The sequence below is a fragment of the Falco punctatus genome (assembly GCF_963210335.1).
Source record: "Falco punctatus genome assembly, chromosome: 18".
Taxonomy (NCBI): domain Eukaryota; kingdom Metazoa; phylum Chordata; class Aves; order Falconiformes; family Falconidae; genus Falco; species Falco punctatus.
Genome location: NC_137598.1, coordinates 2,222,240 through 2,240,817, shown reverse-complemented (window position 1 = coordinate 2,240,817; position 18,578 = coordinate 2,222,240). Strand labels below are relative to the sequence as shown.

General features: G+C 68.2%; 2 protein-coding genes across 6 annotated transcripts; both read left to right on the top strand.

Moving 5' to 3' along the window:
* Window positions 1-206: 206 nt before the first annotated feature.
* Window positions 207-13,259, top strand: PEAR1 (platelet endothelial aggregation receptor 1). 3 transcript variants are annotated; one of them, XM_080368576.1, is made up of 22 exons: window positions 211-549; window positions 2,180-2,272; window positions 2,357-2,452; window positions 2,962-3,062; window positions 3,142-3,234; window positions 4,732-4,978; window positions 5,063-5,177; window positions 5,275-5,411; window positions 6,022-6,234; window positions 7,156-7,330; window positions 7,765-7,885; window positions 8,457-8,620; window positions 8,702-8,804; window positions 8,874-9,020; window positions 9,118-9,243; window positions 9,761-9,889; window positions 9,967-10,182; window positions 10,250-10,365; window positions 11,279-11,390; window positions 11,537-11,596; window positions 12,034-12,222; window positions 12,629-13,259. In XM_080368576.1, the coding sequence occupies exons 2-22, from the start codon at window positions 2,181-2,183 to the stop codon at window positions 12,778-12,780; spliced, it is 2,904 nt and encodes a 967-aa protein (XP_080224702.1). In that variant the 5' UTR covers window positions 211-549; window position 2,180; the 3' UTR covers window positions 12,781-13,259. The 3 variants fall into 3 exon arrangements, 2 of the variants coding, with proteins under 2 accessions (XP_080224701.1, XP_080224702.1); XR_013924332.1 differs by having other exon boundaries at window positions 207-549; window positions 8,702-9,020; window positions 12,128-12,222; window positions 12,629-12,767; XM_080368575.1 differs by having other exon boundaries at window positions 208-549; window positions 8,702-9,020.
* Window positions 13,260-13,333: 74 nt separating this feature from the next.
* Window positions 13,334-18,086, top strand: LRRC71 (leucine rich repeat containing 71). 3 transcript variants are annotated; one of them, XM_080368577.1, is made up of 17 exons: window positions 13,334-13,496; window positions 13,533-13,756; window positions 14,550-14,646; window positions 14,718-14,834; window positions 14,911-15,042; window positions 15,184-15,259; window positions 15,366-15,440; window positions 15,532-15,600; window positions 15,731-15,890; window positions 15,967-16,050; window positions 16,137-16,223; window positions 16,348-16,446; window positions 16,633-16,672; window positions 16,766-16,833; window positions 16,920-17,028; window positions 17,107-17,222; window positions 17,820-18,086. In XM_080368577.1, exons 2-17 carry the CDS (start codon window positions 13,595-13,597, stop codon window positions 17,946-17,948), a joined length of 1,620 nt encoding a protein of 539 aa, XP_080224703.1. In that variant the 5' UTR covers window positions 13,334-13,496; window positions 13,533-13,594; the 3' UTR covers window positions 17,949-18,086. The 3 variants fall into 3 exon arrangements, with proteins under 3 accessions (XP_080224703.1, XP_080224704.1, XP_080224705.1); XM_080368578.1 differs by lacking the exon at window positions 13,334-13,496 and having other exon boundaries at window positions 13,712-13,752; XM_080368579.1 differs by lacking the exons at window positions 13,334-13,496; window positions 13,533-13,756 and adding an exon at window positions 13,802-13,820.
* Window positions 18,087-18,578: the final 492 nt, after the last annotated feature.

Below are 18,578 nucleotides of genomic sequence, written 5' to 3'. Positions count from 1 at the left end.
TGCCATATGGTGCCCTGTGGTGCCATGCGGTGCCATGCGGTGCCATGCGGTGCCGTGCAGTGCTGTGCAGTGCCATATGGTGCCCTGTGGTGCCGTGCAGTGCCATGCGGTGCCATGCAGTGCCACGCTCTCCAACTGCTTCGGCGCAGAGTCCTGCAGACACCTGCCCAGGGGGTCGCGGGTCCCCAGAGAGCCCTCAGGGGACAGGGACACCCTCCAGCACCGTGACCTGGCCAGGGGGACCACGGTGGGGTGTCCCCACAGACCCCCTCCTCACCCTGCACCGCGTGGGAGCAGCGTGGCGATGCTGCCGTTCCAAAACCCGCTGGTTTGTGGCCAGAAAAGCAAAAAAAAAAAAAAAAAAAAAGAAAAAAAGAAAAAAAGTTAATATTTTTTTTTTTTCCCTTTTCCGTAGTCGTCTCCGCGTCCAAACTTCCTGAGCGCGGCTCCGGCCCTCCCTCCGCTTCCGACGGCCGAGCCCACCGGCCAGCCAGCCCCGCGTGGGGGGCTCCCGCACCCCGACCCTGCGCCGCCGCGGCCCCCGGCCAGGTCAGTGCCACTGTCCCCAGCCTGGGGCACCCCGAGTGGTGGCGGTGCCTTTGGGGGGGTTGCCGGAGGGGACAGTCCCCAGTGCCATGGCAGGGAGCATGGGGACATCACACGTTCCCGCAGCCAAGGCGAGGGGATGGGGGGGACACAGCAGATGGGGTGGGGGATGGTGCCGTGACACCTTGTGGTGACCCATTGCTGACCCTGATCTTGACCTTTGCCTCCCACCCCACCCCCCCACCCCCCCTGTTCCTGGGGGTGCGCAGCCCCCCAAGGAAACGCGTCAGCCCTCGGGTTGTGCTGGAGGAAGTTCCAGGGCAGAGATAGTGGCTCTGGGGGGTGCCAGCACCGTGTCCCCCCCCCCGCGGTGGGGCAGGGCTGGTCCCTGGTGCCACCCCATGCTGGTGGTGTTGAGTCATGGCACCCCATCACTGGTGGGGGATGCTGCCCGCCCTGCCTGGGGGGTGCTTGGGGGCACCCATGGGGTGGGGAGCACCAGCTCTTGGGGGGTCTCTTGCAGTGGTGACCTGGGCGGGGGGGGGGGGCTCTTCCCCGCAGCTGGCCCCCCCCAGCGATGAGCAGATGGGGCCCCCCGGCATGTTTTGATGACTCCTCCGTTTTCCTGCCAGCATCTCCCAGGAATTGTCCACAGGAGCGCTGGGACCCCCTGGCCCCCCACATTGCCGGGGTAGGGGATGGGGCCATGGGAAGGGGTGGGGAGGGGTCCCCCCTGGCTCTTCCCCCCCCCGGAGGGTTTAGGGGAGGGAATTCCGCCTGCTGATGAGCAATTAATTCCTCACTGCCGAAGGGAAATGGGGGAAACTCCCACTAAACGTTTTTTCCACCCAAACCCAGAGGCTCTGGGATAAGGGGGGTCCCTCCTTCCCTTCCCCCACCCCCTGTTTGGTCCCAAACCACAACCCGGGCCATGGCAAAGAGAGGGATGGACTTGGGGGGGGGGGGTGGGCAGCACCTTTGGGGTGTCCCATGGCCGGAGCAGCATGGAAAGGGCCGTAAATCCAGCTGTGCCGACCAGGAAACCTCTGTTTCCTCCTGCCTCACGCGTCCCGGTAAACACGGCACCACAGGCTTGGGGGGCTCGTTGTCGCCCCATTGCCGGCCCCCAGGCTGGCAGTGATCCCAGAGCCGCCCTGGCAAAGCCGGACCCTCTCTGGGTTGAGCAAGAAGCTGACGGATCTGGGAAACGCAACTGGGAATAAACACGAAACGGGTTGAAATGGGGCCATGGGGCATCACGCCAGAGCTGGAGCCGCTCTGCCGAACTCTGCCCCGGCACCCCGCGTCCCCCGCCTCCGGCAGCATCCCACCCCGGGGTGGGATGCGGTGGGAAAAGTCATGGTGATGCCAGGATGCGGCCGCGGGGTTGTTCGGGATGCTGGGATGAGGCTATGTGGGGCCACCCAGGCTGGGGAGCGGCTGTGCCTCAGTTTCCCCTCGGCACGGGGCAGTGCTGGGGGGGCAGGGGGCCGGGGTGGGGGCTGTTCCTATGGATGGAGGAATGCGAAGGCAGCTCCGGGGGGAGCTGGATCCTGCGCTGGAGCTGGGGGCGGTGGGTGGGGAGCGGGAATGAGGCGAGGCAGAGGGCGAAGCCATCATCTTCCCCGTGCAGGATGGTGCTGCGGGCCACGGTGCTGGCGGTGCAGGTCTGGCTCCTGGCCGCCCTCCGCCCCAGCGACCCCAACGTCTGCAGCTACTGGGAGAGGTAGGACTGGGGGGATTAGGGAGGGGGTGCTGGGGGCCCCCCCTGGCCAGGACCTACTGTCACCTCGTGTCCTCTCCTGTGCAGCTTCACGGCGGCGGTGAAGGAGTCCTACACCAAACCCCACGTTGTGCCCCCCACCCAGCCCTGCCCGGGGTCCCCCCTGCCCTGCCTGCAGCAGAGGTGGGGAGCCCTGAGGGGCTGGGGGGACACCCATGGCGATGGGGGGTGTCCCGCTGTGGGGTGATCCTATGGCTATGGGGGGCTGGAAGGGGGGATGTCCCCATGGCTATGGGGAGTGTCTCACTGGGGGGTGACCCTATGGCTATGGGGGGGCTGGAAGGGGGTGTCCCACTGTGGGGTGACCCTATCGCTATGGGGGGCTGGAAGGGGGGATGTCCCCATGGCTATGGGGGGATGTCCCGCTGTGAGGTGACCCTATGGCTATGGGGGGGCTGGAAGGGGGTGTCCCACTGTGGAGTGACCCTATCGCTATGGGGGGGCTGGAAGGGGGGTGTCCCACTGTGGGGTGACCCTATGGCTATGGGGGGGCTGGAGGGGGTTGTCCCGCTTTGAGGTGTCCCCTTGGCCATGGGTGGGCTGGCGTGGGGCTGTCCCGCTGTGGGGTGTCCCCACGGCCCTGGGGGGCTGGCGTGGTGCTGTGCCCCCCGTGACGGTGCCGGGGGGTGCAGGATCGCGTACCGCACCGAGTACCGCCAGGCCATCCGCACCGAGTACCGCCGGCGCTACCAGTGCTGCCTGGGCTACTACGAGAGCCGCGACGCCTGCGTCCGTGAGTGCAGCGAGTGGGGCGAGTGGGGGGTCCCGGGGGCCCGATCCTGGCTCAGCACCCCCCGCCCGTGTCCTCCCAGCGCGTTGCACCCAGGAGTGCATCCACGGCCGGTGCGTAGCCCCCGACCTCTGCCAGTGCGAGCCGGGCTGGCGCGGCTCCGACTGCTCCAGCGGTGAGGAATGGGGGCCGGGGGGCTGGGGGGGGCGGGGGGACCCCCAGCTTGGGGGGCAGGGAGGGGCAGCGTGTCTGCTGGGAGGGCTGGGCAGCCTGCGGTGGGGCCTGCTGGTGGGTCATCGGCTCTGGGATTAGGATCAGGGGGATGGGGTAGGGATGGGGACAGGGAATGGTACTGGGATGGGACTGGGATGTTGATGGGACTGGGATGGGGATTGAGAATAGAATGGGGACAGGGAATGGGATGGGAATGGGAGTGGGATGGGGATGGAATGTGGGTGAGACTGGGATGGGATACGTGTGGGATGGAGATGGGGATGGGATGGGGGTGGAGAATTGGATGGAGTTGGGATTGGGATGGGATGGAATATGGATGGGACTGGGACAGGGATTGAGATAGAATGGGGACAGGGAATGGGATGGGGATGGGAGTGGGATGGGGATGAAATGTGGATGAGACTGGGATGGGATACATGTGGGATGGAGATGGGGATGGGATGGGGGTGGAGAACTGGATGGGAAGGGATTGGGATGGGGATGGGATATAGATGGGACTGGGATGGCAATGGAGAATAGAATAGGGGCAGGGAGTGGGATGGGGATGGGACTGGGATGGGATACGTGTGGGATGGAGATGGGGCTGGGATGGGGGTGGAGAATCAGATGGAGATGGGATTGGGATGGGGATGGGATATAGATGGGACTGGGATGGGGATTGAGAACAGAATGGGGGCAGGGAGTGGGATGGGGATGGGACTGGGATGGGATACGTGTGGGATGGAGATGGGGCTGGGATAGGGGTGGAGAACTGGATGGAGATGGGATTGGGATGGGGATGGGATATGGATGGGACTGGGATGGGGATTGAGGATAGGATGGGGACAGGGAATGGGATGGGGATGGGAGTGGGATGGGATATGTGTGGGATGGAGATGGGGCTGGGCTGGGCTGGGATATAGATGGGACTGGGATGGCAATGGAGAATAGAATAGGGGCAGGGAATGGGATGGGGGATGGGGACAAGGAATGGGATGGAGATTGGATTGGGATGTGGGTCAGATATGGATGGGACTGGGAAAGGGGTTGAGAGTATAATGGGGACAGGGAATGAGATGGAGAATGGGCTGGGGACGGAGAATGGGCTGGGGATGGGATTGGGACGGGATGTGCATGGGGTGGAGATGGGAACGGGAATGACTGGGAGGGATTGGGATGGGGAGAAATTAGGATGGGACAGGTATGAGATGTGGATGGAAATGAGGATGGGATGGGAATGGGTCAGGATAGGGGTGGAGATCTGGATGGACATAAGATAGGGATGCAGGTAGGATGTGGATAGGATGGGGAGGAGATGGCGCTGGTATGGGATGGATGGGGCTGGACTGGGCTGGGGACAAGGTGGGAATGGAGAAAGGATGAGGATGGGCTGGGGCTGGGATCAGGATGAAGATGGGCTGGTGCTGGATGGATGGGGCTGGTGGTCTCCCCCGTGCAGAGTGTGACCAGCAGTCGTGGGGGCCGGGCTGCGGGCACCGCTGCGACTGCCACCACGGGGCCCCCTGCGACCCCCTGACGGGGGTCTGCTCCTGCCCCCCTGGCTTCGCCGACCCTCTGTGCCACCAGCCGTGCCCCCCGGGCACCTACGGCCAGGGCTGCCGCCTGCCCTGCCCCTGCCACCACCAAGCCCCCTGTAACACCTCCACCGGCGCCTGCCTCTGCCCCCCGGGGCTGGCCGGCCCCCTGTGAGTAGGGGCTCCTCACCCTGTGCCCCCCCCCCCAGCACCCCCCAGCTGGGGGTCCCGCTCACCCCTTGCCCCCTGCTGCAGCTGCGAGGTGCCCTGCCCCGAAGGGACACCCTGTGACACCCCCTGCCCCTGCCAGAACGGGGGCATCTGCCACCCCCACGGCACCGGTGCCTGCATCTGCCCCCATGGATGGATGGTAGGTGGGCTGCGACCCCCCCCCCCCCCCGCGCCTCGGGCCCCCAAACGCGGTGCCTGCCTCAGTTTCCCCTGCTGAGCCCGATGCACCTTTGCAGGGGGAGATCTGCTCCGTGCCGTGCCCCCCTGGGCGCTTCGGCCCCGGCTGCCAGGGCGAGTGTCGCTGCCATAACGGGGGCCACTGCGACCCCCGGGGGGGGCACTGCCAGTGTGCCCCCGGCTTCACCGGAGAGCAGTGAGAGAGGGCCAGGGGGCTGGGGGGGACTGGAGGGGCTGGGGGACAGGGGGCTGGAGGGGGCTTGGGGGCACAGGGGGTGGGGGGTGCCGGGGGATGTGGGCTGGGGGTCACAGGGAGCTGGGGGGGGAGAGGGGTGGGGGTACGATGGGATGGGGGGATTGGGGCAGAGGGATGGGGGTGAATGGATGCACAGGGGGCTGAGGGGACAGGGGGCCGTGGGGCACATGGAGCTGGGGGGGCAGAGGGGTGGGGGTACGATGGGATGGGGGATTGGGGGCACGGGGGGCTTGGGGGGCAGGCAGATGGGGGATAGGGGGGTTTGGCGGCACAGGGGACTGAGGGCTGGGGGTCAGGGGGCTGTGACACGTGGGGACAGGGCACTTGGGGCGAAGGGCAGATGGAGACCGGGGCACACGGGGTCGGGGCCACCGAGCCCCCCCCCCCCCCCCCCCTTCCCCCGCTGGCACCAGGGCCCTGCAGGCAGGACCACCCCCGCTCCCCCCGCCTGGCATGCCATGAGCTGCACGGCCTCAGCCAGGGGCAGCGGCGGGGGCAGGGGGGGGTCCGGGAGCCACCTCAGCTCCGGGGGGGGGCTGTGTCCCCGCAGGTGCCGGGAGCGGTGCCCGGTGGGGCGGTACGGGCAGGACTGCCAGGAGAGCTGCGACTGCGCCAACGGGGGGCATTGCTTCCACGTGGACGGGGGCTGCCTGTGCCAGCCCGGCTTCCAGGGCAGCCGCTGCCAGGAGCGCCGCTGCCTGCCCGGCCTCTACGGCCTCCACTGCCAGAACCGCTGCCTCTGCCACCCCCAGCACAGCCAGAGGTAGGGACACCCCCCCACCCCACCCCCGGCACCCCCAGCATCCTCGCCTGCCCGCCAAAACCCTCACCTGCACCCAGCATCCTCACCCCCAGCATCCTCGCACCCCCCCAGCATCCTCACCCCTCAGCATCCCCCCAACATCCTCACCCCCCAGCATCCTCACCCCTCAGCGTCCCCCCAGCATCCTCACACCACCCCTTCCCCAGCATCCTCACACCCCCAGCATCCTCATGCCCACCACATCCTCGCATCCCCCCAGCATCCTCACACCTCCAACGTCCTCATGCCCCCCAGCATCCATCCCCCCAGCATCCTCACCCCCCCCCCAGCATCCTTGCATCCCTGCAGCATCCTCCTCCCCCAGAAACCTCACACCTCCAGCATCCTCACCCCCCACAGCATTCCCCTAGCATCCTCACAACCTCGGCGTCCTAGTGCCCCCCCAGCATCCTCACACCCCCAGCATCTTTGTGCCCCCCTCAGCATCCTCACACCCCCCAAGCATCCTCACTTGTCCCCCAAAATCCTCACCCCCCCTCCAGCATCCTCACACCCCCAGCATCCTTGCCCCCCAGCCTCCTCACCTGTCCCCCAAAATCCTCACCACCCCTCCCGTACCCTCACGCCCCCAGCATCCTTGCTTGTCCCCCAAATTTCTCGCCCACCCAGCATCCGTGCCCCCCAGCATCCTCACACCCCCAGGATCCTCACCTGTTCCCCAAAATACTTGCCCCCCCCAGCATCCCCATGTCCCCCCGACTTCCTCACCTGTCCCCCAACATCCTTGCCCCCCCTCAACCTCCCCACCAAGCAAGCTGGCCAGGTGGCTAGGAAGACCCCCACCCATTTGCAAAGCCCCTTCCCAGCACAGCCAGTGCCCCATACTGGGAGCACTGGGGTGCTGAGCATTGCCCCCCCCAGCTGCCACCCCTTGCTGGGGGAGTGCATCTGCCACCCCGGCTGGGCTGGGCTCTTCTGCAACGAGAGTTGCCCCCCCGGCTCCTTCGGGGCTGGCTGCCTGCAGGCCTGCCTCTGCCTGCATGGGGGGGTCTGCGATGGGACCACCGGCCGCTGCCACTGCCCCCCCGGCTACACGGTGCGAGGGCATGGGGGGGGCTGGGGCAGCGCAGGGAGCACAGGGGGTCCTGAGCATCCGTAGGGGGAGGGGGGTGGGGTGGCTGGGTGATCCTGGGGGCAAATGTTGGGGAAGGTCCTGGGGGGAGAATGAGGGGGTCTGGGTGCTTCTGGAGGGGAGCATGAGGGGGTCTGGGTGGTCCTGGGGGAGCATGGGAGGGGTCTGAGCATCCCAGGGTGGGGGGATGCATGGGCACGTGGGCATCCCTTGGGGGGGTGGTCATGGCCACGCGGGCACCCCTGGGGGGCAGCTTGGGGTTCCCATGGAAGACGGGGGTTTGGGGTCACCCACTCTCCCTCCAAGCACCAGGAGACCAAGGGATGGATGGGGGGGTCCCCAGTCCTGGCTGGGGGTCCCAGCTGTCTGGAAGTCTTTTACCACCCCCCCCCCCCCAGGATGAGCACTGCTCCTCCCTGTGCCCCCCCGACACCTTCGGGACAAACTGCTCGGGGCGCTGCTCCTGCCAGCACTCCCTTGCCTGCTCCCCCCTCGACGGCTCCTGCTTCTGCAAGGAAGGTGGGTGCACCCCAGGGTGGGTGGCGGGGGTCCCGTCTCCACTCCCATGCCCACCCCATGGAGTCTCCAACCCCACCGCCGTGCCCACCCCATGGGGTCGCCATCCCCATCCCCGTGCCCAACCTGTGGGGTCCCCATCCTCACCCCTGTGCCCACACCGTGGGGTCCTGGTCCCCACTCCCATGCCCACCCCATGGAGTCTCCATCCCCACCCCCTTGCCCAACCTGTGGGGTCTCTGCCCCCACCCCGTGAGGTCCACATCCCCACCCCCGTGCCCTCCCTGTGGGGTCCACGTCCCCACCCCCACCCCCATTCCCACCCTGTGGGGTCCCCATCCCCACTCCCGTGCCCACCCCATCCCACCCCCATGCCCACCCCGTAGGGTTCCCATCCCCACCCCTGTGCCCACCCCGTGGGGTCCCCATCCCCACTCCCGTGCCCACCCCATCCCCACCCCTGTGCCCACCCCGTGGAGTCCCCATCCCCACCCCCTTGCCCACCCTGTGGGGTCCCTGTCCCCACCCCATGGGGCCCTCATCCCCCCCCCGTGCCCACCCCTCTGTCCCCCAGGCTGGCACGGATCCGACTGTTCCGCGCCGTGTCCCACCGGGACTTGGGGTGCCGGCTGCAACCGAAGCTGCGAGTGCGCCCAGGGGGCTACCTGTGACCCCCAGAGCGGCACCTGCACTTGCCCCCCGGGCTGGCAGGGTCCCCGCTGCCTGCAGCCCTGCCTGGTGAGTCCTACCTGCTGCCCACACGGGGGGTCGGTGCCACCAGCCCCCCGCTGACCCCCCTGTCCTGTCCCCGTCCCCCAGAATGGGACATTCGGGGTGGGCTGCCGGCAGCGATGCGACTGCGCCTACGCCGACGGCTGCGATGCGGTGACCGGAGAGTGCCGCTGCCTGCCCGGCTGGACAGGTAAGGGGGGTCTGGGGTGGGGGGACCCCCCGCCATGCCCCTGGCCTTCATCCCTCATCCTCCTGGCAGGGCCGCGGTGCAAGCAGCGCTGTCCCCACGGCTCCTGGGGTGACGGGTGCCGCATGCCCTGCGCCTGCCGCAACGGGGCCGCCTGCGCGCCCCAGGATGGATCCTGCACCTGCCCCCCGGGGTACCGCGGGCCCACCTGCCAGCGCCGTGAGTGCCCCCCTTCCCCCCAAAATTGCTACGGGTTGGGCCCAACGCCCACCCGGTGACCCCTGGGCTGAGACCGGCCGCGCTCGTGTCACCCCAGCCTGCCCAGCTGGGCGCTACGGCAAACGCTGCGCCCTGAGCTGCTCCTGTGCCCACGGCTCCTGCCACCCCGCCAACGGCTCCTGCCTCTGCGCCCCCGGCTGGCACGGCCCCCGCTGCGACCAGCGTGAGTGGGGGGCAGGGGGGGCGGGGGGGCATGGGGGGCAGTGGGGAGTGCAGCTGAGCCCAGCCCCACCAGCCAGCACCCCTGGCTTCTGGGGGGCAGCGGGGGCACCTGCCTGGCACTGCAGTGGAGCTGTATGGGCCCAGTATGGAGCTGTATGGTTCCAGTATGGAGCTGTATGGTTCCAGTATGGAGCTCTATGGTTCCAGTATGGAGCTGTATGGTTCCGGTATGGAGCTGTATAGGCCCAGTATGGAGCTGTATGGGCCCAGTATGGAGCTCTATGGTTCCAGTATGGAGCTGTATGGTTCCAGTATGGAGCTCTATGGTTCCAGTATGGAGCTGTATGGTTCCAGTGTGGAGCTATATGGGCCCAGTGTGAAGCTCTATGGTCCCAGTATGGAGCTATATGGTCCCAGTATGGAGCTACATGGTCCCGGTATGGGGCTATATCGTCCCAGTATGGGGCTATAGGGTGCTGGGCAGTATGGCTGTGGCTCCCTCCCCCCTGTGCCCCCAGCCTGCCCCCCCGGGACCTTCGGGCTGCAGTGTGACCAGCTCTGCCGCTGCCCCCACAACGCCACCTGCCACCCCGCCAGTGGGACGTGTCCCTGCGCCCTGGGCAGGATCGGGCCCCACTGCGATGCTGGTGAGTGGGTGCAGAGCCTGGGGCCCCCCCGGGGGTCCCTGCCCCACCCTAAGGACCGTCACCCCCCCACCCTATAGGCACCCCCGAGCAGCCCTACACCATCGTGCCCGCCCCGCCGGCAGCCTACAGCTCGCTAGGGCTGGTGCTCAGCCTGGTGGCCCTGGTGGCCTTGCTGGTGGCCGTGGTGGCCGTGGCGCTGTGCTACCATCACCGGCAGAAGGGGAAGGCCAGCCGGCACCTGGCCGTGGCGTACACGGCGGGCCCGACCGACACCTCCGACTATGTGGTGCCAGGTGAGCCCGGTGGCCCGGCTGCGGCCGCGGTGGCCCCGCTGCACGGAGCTAATGCCTGTCCCCCCAGACGTACCACCGAGCCACCACGCGCACTACTACTCCAACCCCAGCTACCACACGCTGTCCCAGTGCACGCTGCCACCCCCCGGCTCCGGCGCCCAGGACAGAGCCAGCTCCCTCAAGGTACGACGTGGCGCCGGGCAGCGTGCCGCCGTGGTGCCGCCATGGTGCATGATGTGCCACAGTGGTGCACAACGCACCGTGGTGGTGCACCATGTGCTGTGGTGGTGCATGATGAGCTGTGGTGGTGAATGATGTGCCGTGGTGGTGAATGATGTGCCGTGGTGGTGCATGATGTACCATGGTGGTGAATGATGTGCCATGGTGGTGCATGATGTGCCGTGGTGGTGCACCATGTGCCGCCATGGTGCACAACACACCGTGGTGATGCATGATGTGCCGTGGTGGTGCATGACACGCTGTGGTAGTGCATAATGTGCCGTGGTGGTGCACGACACACTGTGGTGGTGCATGATGTGCCGTGGTGGTGCACGATGCGCTGTGGTGGTGCACAGTGCGCCGTGGGTTTGCACGGGACAATGTGGTGTTGCATGGTGCAGCACAGTGTGGCATGATGCAGCACGGTGTTGCATGGTGCACTGTGGTTTTGCACAGCACACTGTGGTGCTGCACGGTGCACTGTGGTTTTGCACAGTGCATTGCGGTGTTACATGGTGCAGCACGGTGCTGTATGGCACAGCATGATGTTGCACGGTGCATTATGGTGGTCGATAGTGCCGTGTGGTGTTGCACAGTGCACAATGGTATTGCATTGTGCAGCATGGTGTTACATGGTGCATTGCGGTGTTACATGGTGCAGCACGGTGTTGCACAGTGCACTATGGCACTGCACAGTCCGCTGTGGTGTTACATGGTGCAGTATCATGTACCATGGTGCACCACGGTGTTGCACGGTGCACTGTGGTGCTTCCATGGTGCAGCGTGGTGGTGTATGGTACACCATGGCGCACCACGGTGTGGCACAGCACCCCTGCCAGGAGCCTTGTGGCCCACCCATCCCCTGTTGGGGCTGCAGGCGCCCAGCACCCCGCTCTTCCCCGGCGCCGAGAGACCCCATGGCCCCGAAGGACACGTCACGCTGCCCCCCGGCTGGAAGCACCTGGGGGCACCGGCCCTGGGCCCCAGGGGTAAGGGGCGGGGGGCAGCACCCAGGGGACCTGGAAAGGGGTGGGTGCCTGGTTCCCCCCAGCTCAGGACCTGCCAGGACGGTTCTGGGCTGGGTTGGGAGTGAGGATGGAGCTGGGGGGGACCCCCAAAACCTGCTGTGTTATAGGGGGGCAGCTGGACCGGAGCTACAGCTACAGCTGCAGCCTGGGGAAGCAGGAGGGCAAAGGTATGGGGGGGGGGGGGAGGATGGGATGGGATGGGACAAGGCTAGGATAGGGCTGGGATGGGACATGACTGGGATGGGGATGGGATGGGGATGGGACATGACTGGGATGGGGATGGGACGGGGATGGGATGGGGATGGGACATGGCTGGGATGGGGATGGGATGGGGATGGGACGGGGATGGGATGGGGATGGGACATGGCTGGGATGGGGATGGGATGGGGATGGGACGGGGTTGGGATGGGGATGGGACACAGTTGGGATGGGGATGGGATGGGCATAGGATGGGGATGGGACGGGGATGGGATGGGGATGGGATGGGGATGGGATGGGACAGGAAGGGGCTGGGGCTGGCACTAGCCTGGGACACAGCTGGACACAGCTGCCCCCCTCCCCACGCTCCCTGGCATGGGGAGCCCCCCAACTCCTTCTCCCCCAGCCCACCCCTCGGAGGGGCTGGGGGCCAGCGCCAGCTCCCTGGCCAGCGAGAACCCCTACGCCACCATCAAGGAGCTGCCCCCCCCCACCGCCAGGACCCCCGAGGGCAGCTACATGGAGATGAAATCCCCGGTGCGGAGGGAGATGTCCTACGCCGAGATCGGGGTCCTGGAGGAGCCACCCCAGGAGGGTACGGCCGAGGGGTCCCCAGGGCCCCATGAGCCCGGGGGGGGGCACGGCCCTGGCGAGGGGGGCTGCATGGCCCTGGGGGGGGGGACAGGGACCCAGTGATGGGGGATGTGTGGTCTGGGGGGGGACAGGGACCCAGCGATGGGGGATGTGTGGTCTGGGGGGGGACAGGGACCCAGCGACAGGGGCTGTGTGGCTGGGGGGGGGGGGGCACGGCCCTGGTGAGGGGGGCTGCATGGCCCTGGGCGGGGGGACAGGGACCCAGTGACAGGGGCTGCGTGGCTGTGGGGGGGGGCACGGCCCTGGTGAGGGGGGCTGCATGGCCCGGGGGTGGGGACAGGGACCCAGTGACAGGGGCTGTGTGGCCCTGGGGGGGGGCAGCCCCTTGCATCTCCTTGTCCCTGCAGAGAGCTGCCCCGAGGGGGCCGAAGGCGTCACCCCCGCCGCCCCCCCCAGCCATTACGACTCCCCCAAGAACAGCCACGTCCCCAGCCACTACGACGTGCCCCCCGCCCGCCACTACCCCCCGTCCCCGCCGCTGCGCAGGAAGGACCGCTGAGGGGGTGGGGGAGGCCCAGGGGCTGGGGGGTCCCTGGGGCTGTCCCTGCCCCCGGGGGGGGGCGGGGGGGGCGCAGGGGCTGAATAAAGGGGTGCGGTGTGAGCCGGGCTGCCTGCGCCTCTGTGCTGGGGGGGATCCGCAGGGCTGGGGGGGCTGGGGGAACTGGGGCGGTCCAGCGATGGGCCCAGTAAGGGCCAGTGGTGGCTGTGGTTACATCCCAGTCCTGAGCCCAGTAATGGTCCATGGTGGGCCCAGTAAAGGCCCAGTAAATAGTGCGCTCCTGTGATGGCACCAGTAAGGGCCCACTGGCCCCAGTAAGCGCTCAAGTGATGGCACCAGTAAGAGCCCAGTGGTGGCACCAGTAAGGACCCAGTGCCGGCACCAGTAAGGGCCCAAGTGATGGTCCCAGTATAAGCCCAGTGGCAGCCCCAGTAAGGGCTCAGTGGTGGCCCCAGTAAGGGCCCAGTGACTGCCCCAGTAAGGGCCCACTGGCCGCCCCAGTAAGGGCCCACTGGCCCCAGTAAGGGCCCAAGTGGCGGCCCCAGTAAGGTCCCAGTGACTGCCCCAGTAAGGACTCACTGGCCCCAGGAAGCGCCCAAGTGATGGCACCAGTAAGGACCCAGTGCCCGCACCAGTAAGGGCCCAAGTGGTGGCCCCAGTATGAGCCTAGTGGCAGCCCCAGTAAGGGCTCAGTGGTGGCCCCAGTAAGGGCCCAAGTGGCGGCCCCAGTAAAAGCCCAGAAGTGGCCCCAGTAAGCGCCCAGTGCTCCCAGTGCCGCTGCCCTGTGCGTACCCGCTCCAGCCACAGGGTGGCCATGGGGGCGGCTCCGCCCCTCCCGGAGACTCCGCCCCCGGAGACCTCGCCCCTCCCGGAAACCCCGCCCCCCCCGCGGCCCCGCCCCGCGCACGCGCCGCAGCCCCCCCGAGGCCCCGCCCCTGGCGCTGCCCGGTGGGGAGGGGCGGAGCGGCGGAGGCAGGTCACGGCCCACGCGTGGGACCCCCCCCCGCCCCCCCCAGGCATGGGACCCCCAGGGAGGCTGCGTAGGGACCCCCATGGCCCCCCCCCTCCAACCTGGGACCCCCCCCAAAGGAGACCGCAGAGGGACCCCCATGGCCCCCCTCCGGGCATGGCCCCCCCCGGGGGGGCTGCGTAGGGGCCCCCATGGGCCCCCCCCAACAGCCCCTGAGACCCCAGGCATGACACCCCCCCCCGAAGGGAGGCTCCTATAGAGACCCCCATGGGGGCTACCCAACTCGGGGACCCTCAATCACCCCGGGGAGACCACTCTAGGGACCCCCGGAGGGCCCCAGCCCCAGCACCCCCCGTGACCTCCATAGGGACCCCCTCCAGAGACTCCCCTAGAGACCCCCCCCCATAGTGCCCCCTGCCCTGGGACCACCCTCCCCCCCATAGGGATCCCTGTAGGGCCCCCAGCCCCGGGACCCCCCCCACATAGGGATCCCTGTAGGTCCCCAGCCCTGGGACCCCCCCCCACATAGGGATCCCTGTAGGGCCCCCAGCCCTGGGACCCCCCCCCACATAGGGATCCCTGTAGGCCCCCAGCCCTGGGACCCCCCCCCCACATAGGGATCCTTGTAGGGCCCCCGGCCCTGGGACCTCCCCCCCCCATAACTGGATTCCCATAGAACCCCCAGCCCTGGGACCACCATAGGGCCCTGGGTCCCCCCCTGCGCACATAGGGACCCCCTGGCCCAGGGCTGGGGGTGCTGGGGGTGCTGGGGGGCGCTGAGCCCCCCGGTGCCCCCCAGCTGAGGGCCATGAGGCGGCGGGGGGAGCGGGCACCCCGGGAGAAGGCGGCTGCGGAGGAGACGAAGAGCCCGGGGAGGAAGGCTGAGCAGGGCGCAGGTGAGCTCCCAGCCCTGGCAGGGGGTGGGGGGGGGATCTGGGGGTCCCCATCATGCCCCCCGCCCCCCCAGAGGAGTACCGCTGCAGCGGGATCCTGGAGCAGGATTTCCCCGAGCTCTGCACCCGCGCTGGCATCGCCACTGTCCCCAGAGTCACCCTCCGGCCATCCCCCAGCTTCCCTGCGGATGGTGAGTGGGGCTGGGGGGGGGAGTAGAGGGCTGCTGGCAGCACCCCCCGACCCTCCCCTCGCCCCCTGTCCTACAGAGGAGCCCACCGAGCCCACACTGGTGGGGGTCCTCGCCCGCATCGAGCGCAAGTACAGCTACTTCCAGCCCTGCATCCAGGTGGAGAGGGAGCCCCAGGACCCCCGGAGCACCCGCGCCGTCTTCCTGCGAGGTGGGTCCTGGGGACCCCCAGCGTCCCCCCTGACACCCAGGGATGAGGAGCCCCTGAAATGAGCCTATGGGAGGCCACATTTGGGGGTTCTCCCCCCCCCCCAGTCCCATCACGCGACCTTGACCTCTGCGTCTCCGGCAGGCTGGAAGATGGAGGAGCCCATGCTGGGGGTCCTGAGCCAGTGCCTGCCCACCCTGGCCGGCCTGCAGGCAGTGCAGTGAGTGCAGGCAGGGCTGGGGGGCACGTGCAGAGCCGGGGGGGGGGCGCAGGGTGCCCCCCGAAACACCAACACATCCCCTGGCCTGATGCTTCGTCCCCCGCAGCCTCTGGAAGGTCGGGCTGTCGGAGCGGCTGCTCCCGGTGCTGGTGGCACTGCTGGCGCGCTGTCCTCGCCTGCGGTACGTGCTCCTAATTACCGCTAATTGAGGAACCGGGGGGTGCCAGGGAGGATGGGGAATACCAGCGGGGGGGGGTGTGTTTGCTCCGCAGGACCCTCAGCCTGGAGGGGAACCCCCTGCCCACACCGGCCTTCCACACGCTGATGGGGAGCGACAGCCCGTGAGTGGGATCGAGCCGCGTTCATCCCTCTGCCCGCTCCACCGAGCCCCCCCGGGACCCCCAGCGGGTCCGTGGCCTGCTGGGGGACCCCCCCCCCAGTGCAGGCAGCCCAGCCCAGCGCATCCCGCAGGCTGGTTCACCTCTCCCTGCGCAACAACCGCATCGGGGACGAGGATGCTCGGCTCATCGGGAAGGGTCTTTCCACGCTGAGCCCCTCCGGCCGCAGCCTGGCCTCACTCATCCTCAGCTTCAACCGCATCTCGGACCTGGGGGCTGCCTACATCGCCAGGGTGGGTGTTGGGGGGCCGCCTGGGGGCCCAGCACCCTGCAGCCCAGCGCCCATCCCCTCCCTCGGCTGCCCCACAGGGCTTGCGCTTGAACCGCTCCCTCCTCTTCTTGTCCCTGGAGAACAACGACATCGGTGACGTGGGGGCCACCAGGCTGGCCGAGGTGGGTGCCCCCCACGTCCTGGGCAGGGGGGTGGGCGGCTGGGGGGGGTGGGACCCTGCCCCGAGTGCGACCCCGCTGCCTGCCAGGTCCTGGCACCCTTCGCGCTGACGCACGACGAGGTGGTGGAGCGGAGGCGGCTGCTCCTGGCAGAGGCGCTGGGACAGTCCTGCACGGTGAGACACTCCCCCCACCCCCCCCACCCCCATTTTGAAGGGGGCACGTTCCCTCCCCGCCCCTGGGAAAGGTCGGAGGCTCCCAGGGGGCTGCCAGCACCCTGAGCCCCCCTCTGTCCCCCAGACCCCAAAAGAGACCAAGGGCCAGAGTGAGGATCCTTCCAGCGCAGCCCCTAACAAGCTGCCCCGGGCCAAGCACGGCAACCCCCCCCCCAAAAAAAAGGTGAGGAGGTGGGCGGCTGATACGGGGGTCGAGGCGGGCGGAGGGAAGCCCAGCAGGCGGCTGCCGCGTACCCCCCGGCTGCCCGGCTTTGGGGGTGCCCGAGGGTGTGCCTCAGTTACCCCTCCGGCTTTGCGGTACGTGGGGAGGGGGTCGGCAGGGGGTCCACAGCTGCTCACCCCGTTGCAGGATCTGCTGCAGAAGGAGGAGGGCAGGCAGCGCAAGAAGTGTGAGTGAGGGTCCGACGGGCTGGGGGGGCACGGGGGGGGCTGTGCCTGGCTCAGCTCCCTCCCTGCTCTCCCCCCCCCCCCCCCCCCGGCAGCACCGGAGCCAAGAGCTGCCCGCGGCAGAGATCCAAAACCACACCGCCAGGAGAAGCCGAGCCTGGAGGTTTGGGAGCACCAGGGGGATGGGGTGGGGAGGGGGGGGCCTGACCCCGGGGTCCCACAGTCCCTCGGGGACCCCCCTGTGTGCAGGCACCAGATCCGGCCGAGCTGCCTCACCCGCTGCTGGCAGAGGCCAGGGAGCACCAGGGCAGCGTCATCCTGCCGGGGAACCGGGCGCTCCTCAACCTCAACCTGGCCTGTGAGTGAGGGGGGGGGACCCCTTCATCCCTCCCCTGGCCCCCCACACCTTGTCCCTGACCCCCGTGTCCCTCCGCAGACAACCACATCACCGAGCGGGGACTCGGCGCCTTCCTGGCAGCGCTGGAGGAGCAGCAGCGGGAGAAGAAACCAAAGGTGCCGGGGCAGGAGGGGCTGCTGTGCCTCTCCCTGGAGGTGAGCCGGGTGGGCCGTGGGGCTGGCACTGCTGTGGGGCTGGCATCACCAATGGGCATGTGGTGGGGGCATCGCTGTGGGGCTGGCATCACCCGTGGGCACACGGTGAGGCATCGCCATGGGGCTGGCTTCACCACAGGGCTGGCATCACCAACAGGCACATGGTGGGGGCATCACCGTGGGGCTGGCATTGCCAGCTGGCACGTGGTGGGGCATCACCATGGGGCTGGCTTCACCACGGGGCTGGCATCGCCATGGGGCTGGCATATGCCAACAGGCACCTGGTGGGGCATTGCCATGGGGCTGGTGTCACCAACTAGCACCTGGTGGGGCATCGCCATGGGGCTGGCTTTACCATGGGGCTGGCATTGCCAACGGCCACATGGTGGAGCATCGCCACAGGGCTGGTGTCACCGAGCACGTGGTGGGGCATCGCCAACGGGCATGTGGAGGGGCATCGCCATGGGGCTGGTGTCACCAACAAGCACCTGGTGGGGCATCACCATGGGGCTGGCTTCACCATGGGGCTGGCATCGCCATGGGGCACATGGTGGGGCATCGCCGTGGGGCACAGCCTGACGCCCCACTCCCCCGCAGAAGAACCGCATCCCTCCCGCCAGCCCGGCCTTGGCGCGGCTGCAGGAGCTGCTGCCACCGCAGCACCTGTGGCCCGGAGCGCGGGGCCGGCAGGAGGAGGAGGAGGAGGAGGAAGCACCGGGCACCTAGCCGGCCCCCAGCGGCACCCAAAAGGCCACCTCGAGTCTTGCCTTTTCTATTTAAAAAATAAAATAAAATAAAATAAAATCCAAATCTTTACCGTGGCAAGGAAGAAAATAAACCAGATTCTACAGCGTCCAACAGCAACTGGTCAGTCTTGGCTCTATTATATATAATATATATATCGGACACCCCAGCGCTGGCGGCCGCGACCCCTGGGGGGGAGGGGGGGGAGGAGGGAGGGGGGGGGAGCAGGGGTGGGATGCACCCCAGCCCCTGCCCCAGCCCCCCCTCGGGTCACCGATTGTCACCGGCGGCGAGCCCGGTGCTCGGGGTGCCCTGGCTGCCCCCCGGGCGCGGGCTGGGGGGGCGGCGGTGGTTATTTACAGGAGGGGGGGGCACGTACGTACATATTTATAGGCAGCGGGGAGGGGGCCGCAGCACGGAGAGGAACAGAACAAAGTGCATTTATACAGACTAGATCCAGCTCTCGCGGCCGGGGGAGGGGGCACGGGGGGGGGAGGAGGGGGGGCGGGGAGCGCCGAGCCGGGGCTGCCATGCGAAGGGGTGAGGGGGGGTCCCGGCTGCCGACCCCGCTGGATTGTGCTCCCTCCTTCCAGACAAAGCCCCTGGCAGTCT

Excerpts from the sequence above, each read along its gene's own strand:
- LRRC71 (XM_080368577.1), top strand. The coding sequence starts at position 13,595 with ATGGGGGCGGCTCCGCCCCTCCCGGAGACTCCGCCCCCGGAGACCTCG. Across the intron at positions 16,224-16,347 it reads CGCTGGGACAGTCCTGCACG|ACCCCAAAAGAGACCAAGGG; the intron begins GTGAGACACTCC and ends TCTGTCCCCCAG. Across the intron at positions 17,029-17,106 it reads CCTCAACCTCAACCTGGCCT|ACAACCACATCACCGAGCGG; the intron begins GTGAGTGAGGGG and ends GTCCCTCCGCAG.
- PEAR1 (XM_080368575.1), top strand. The coding sequence starts at position 2,181 with ATGGTGCTGCGGGCCACGGTGCTGGCGGTGCAGGTCTGGCTCCTGGCC. Across the intron at positions 8,621-8,701 it reads GCTGCCTGCAGCCCTGCCTG|AATGGGACATTCGGGGTGGG; the intron begins GTGAGTCCTACC and ends CCCGTCCCCCAG. Across the intron at positions 9,021-9,117 it reads CGGGCCCACCTGCCAGCGCC|CCTGCCCAGCTGGGCGCTAC; the intron begins GTGAGTGCCCCC and ends GTGTCACCCCAG.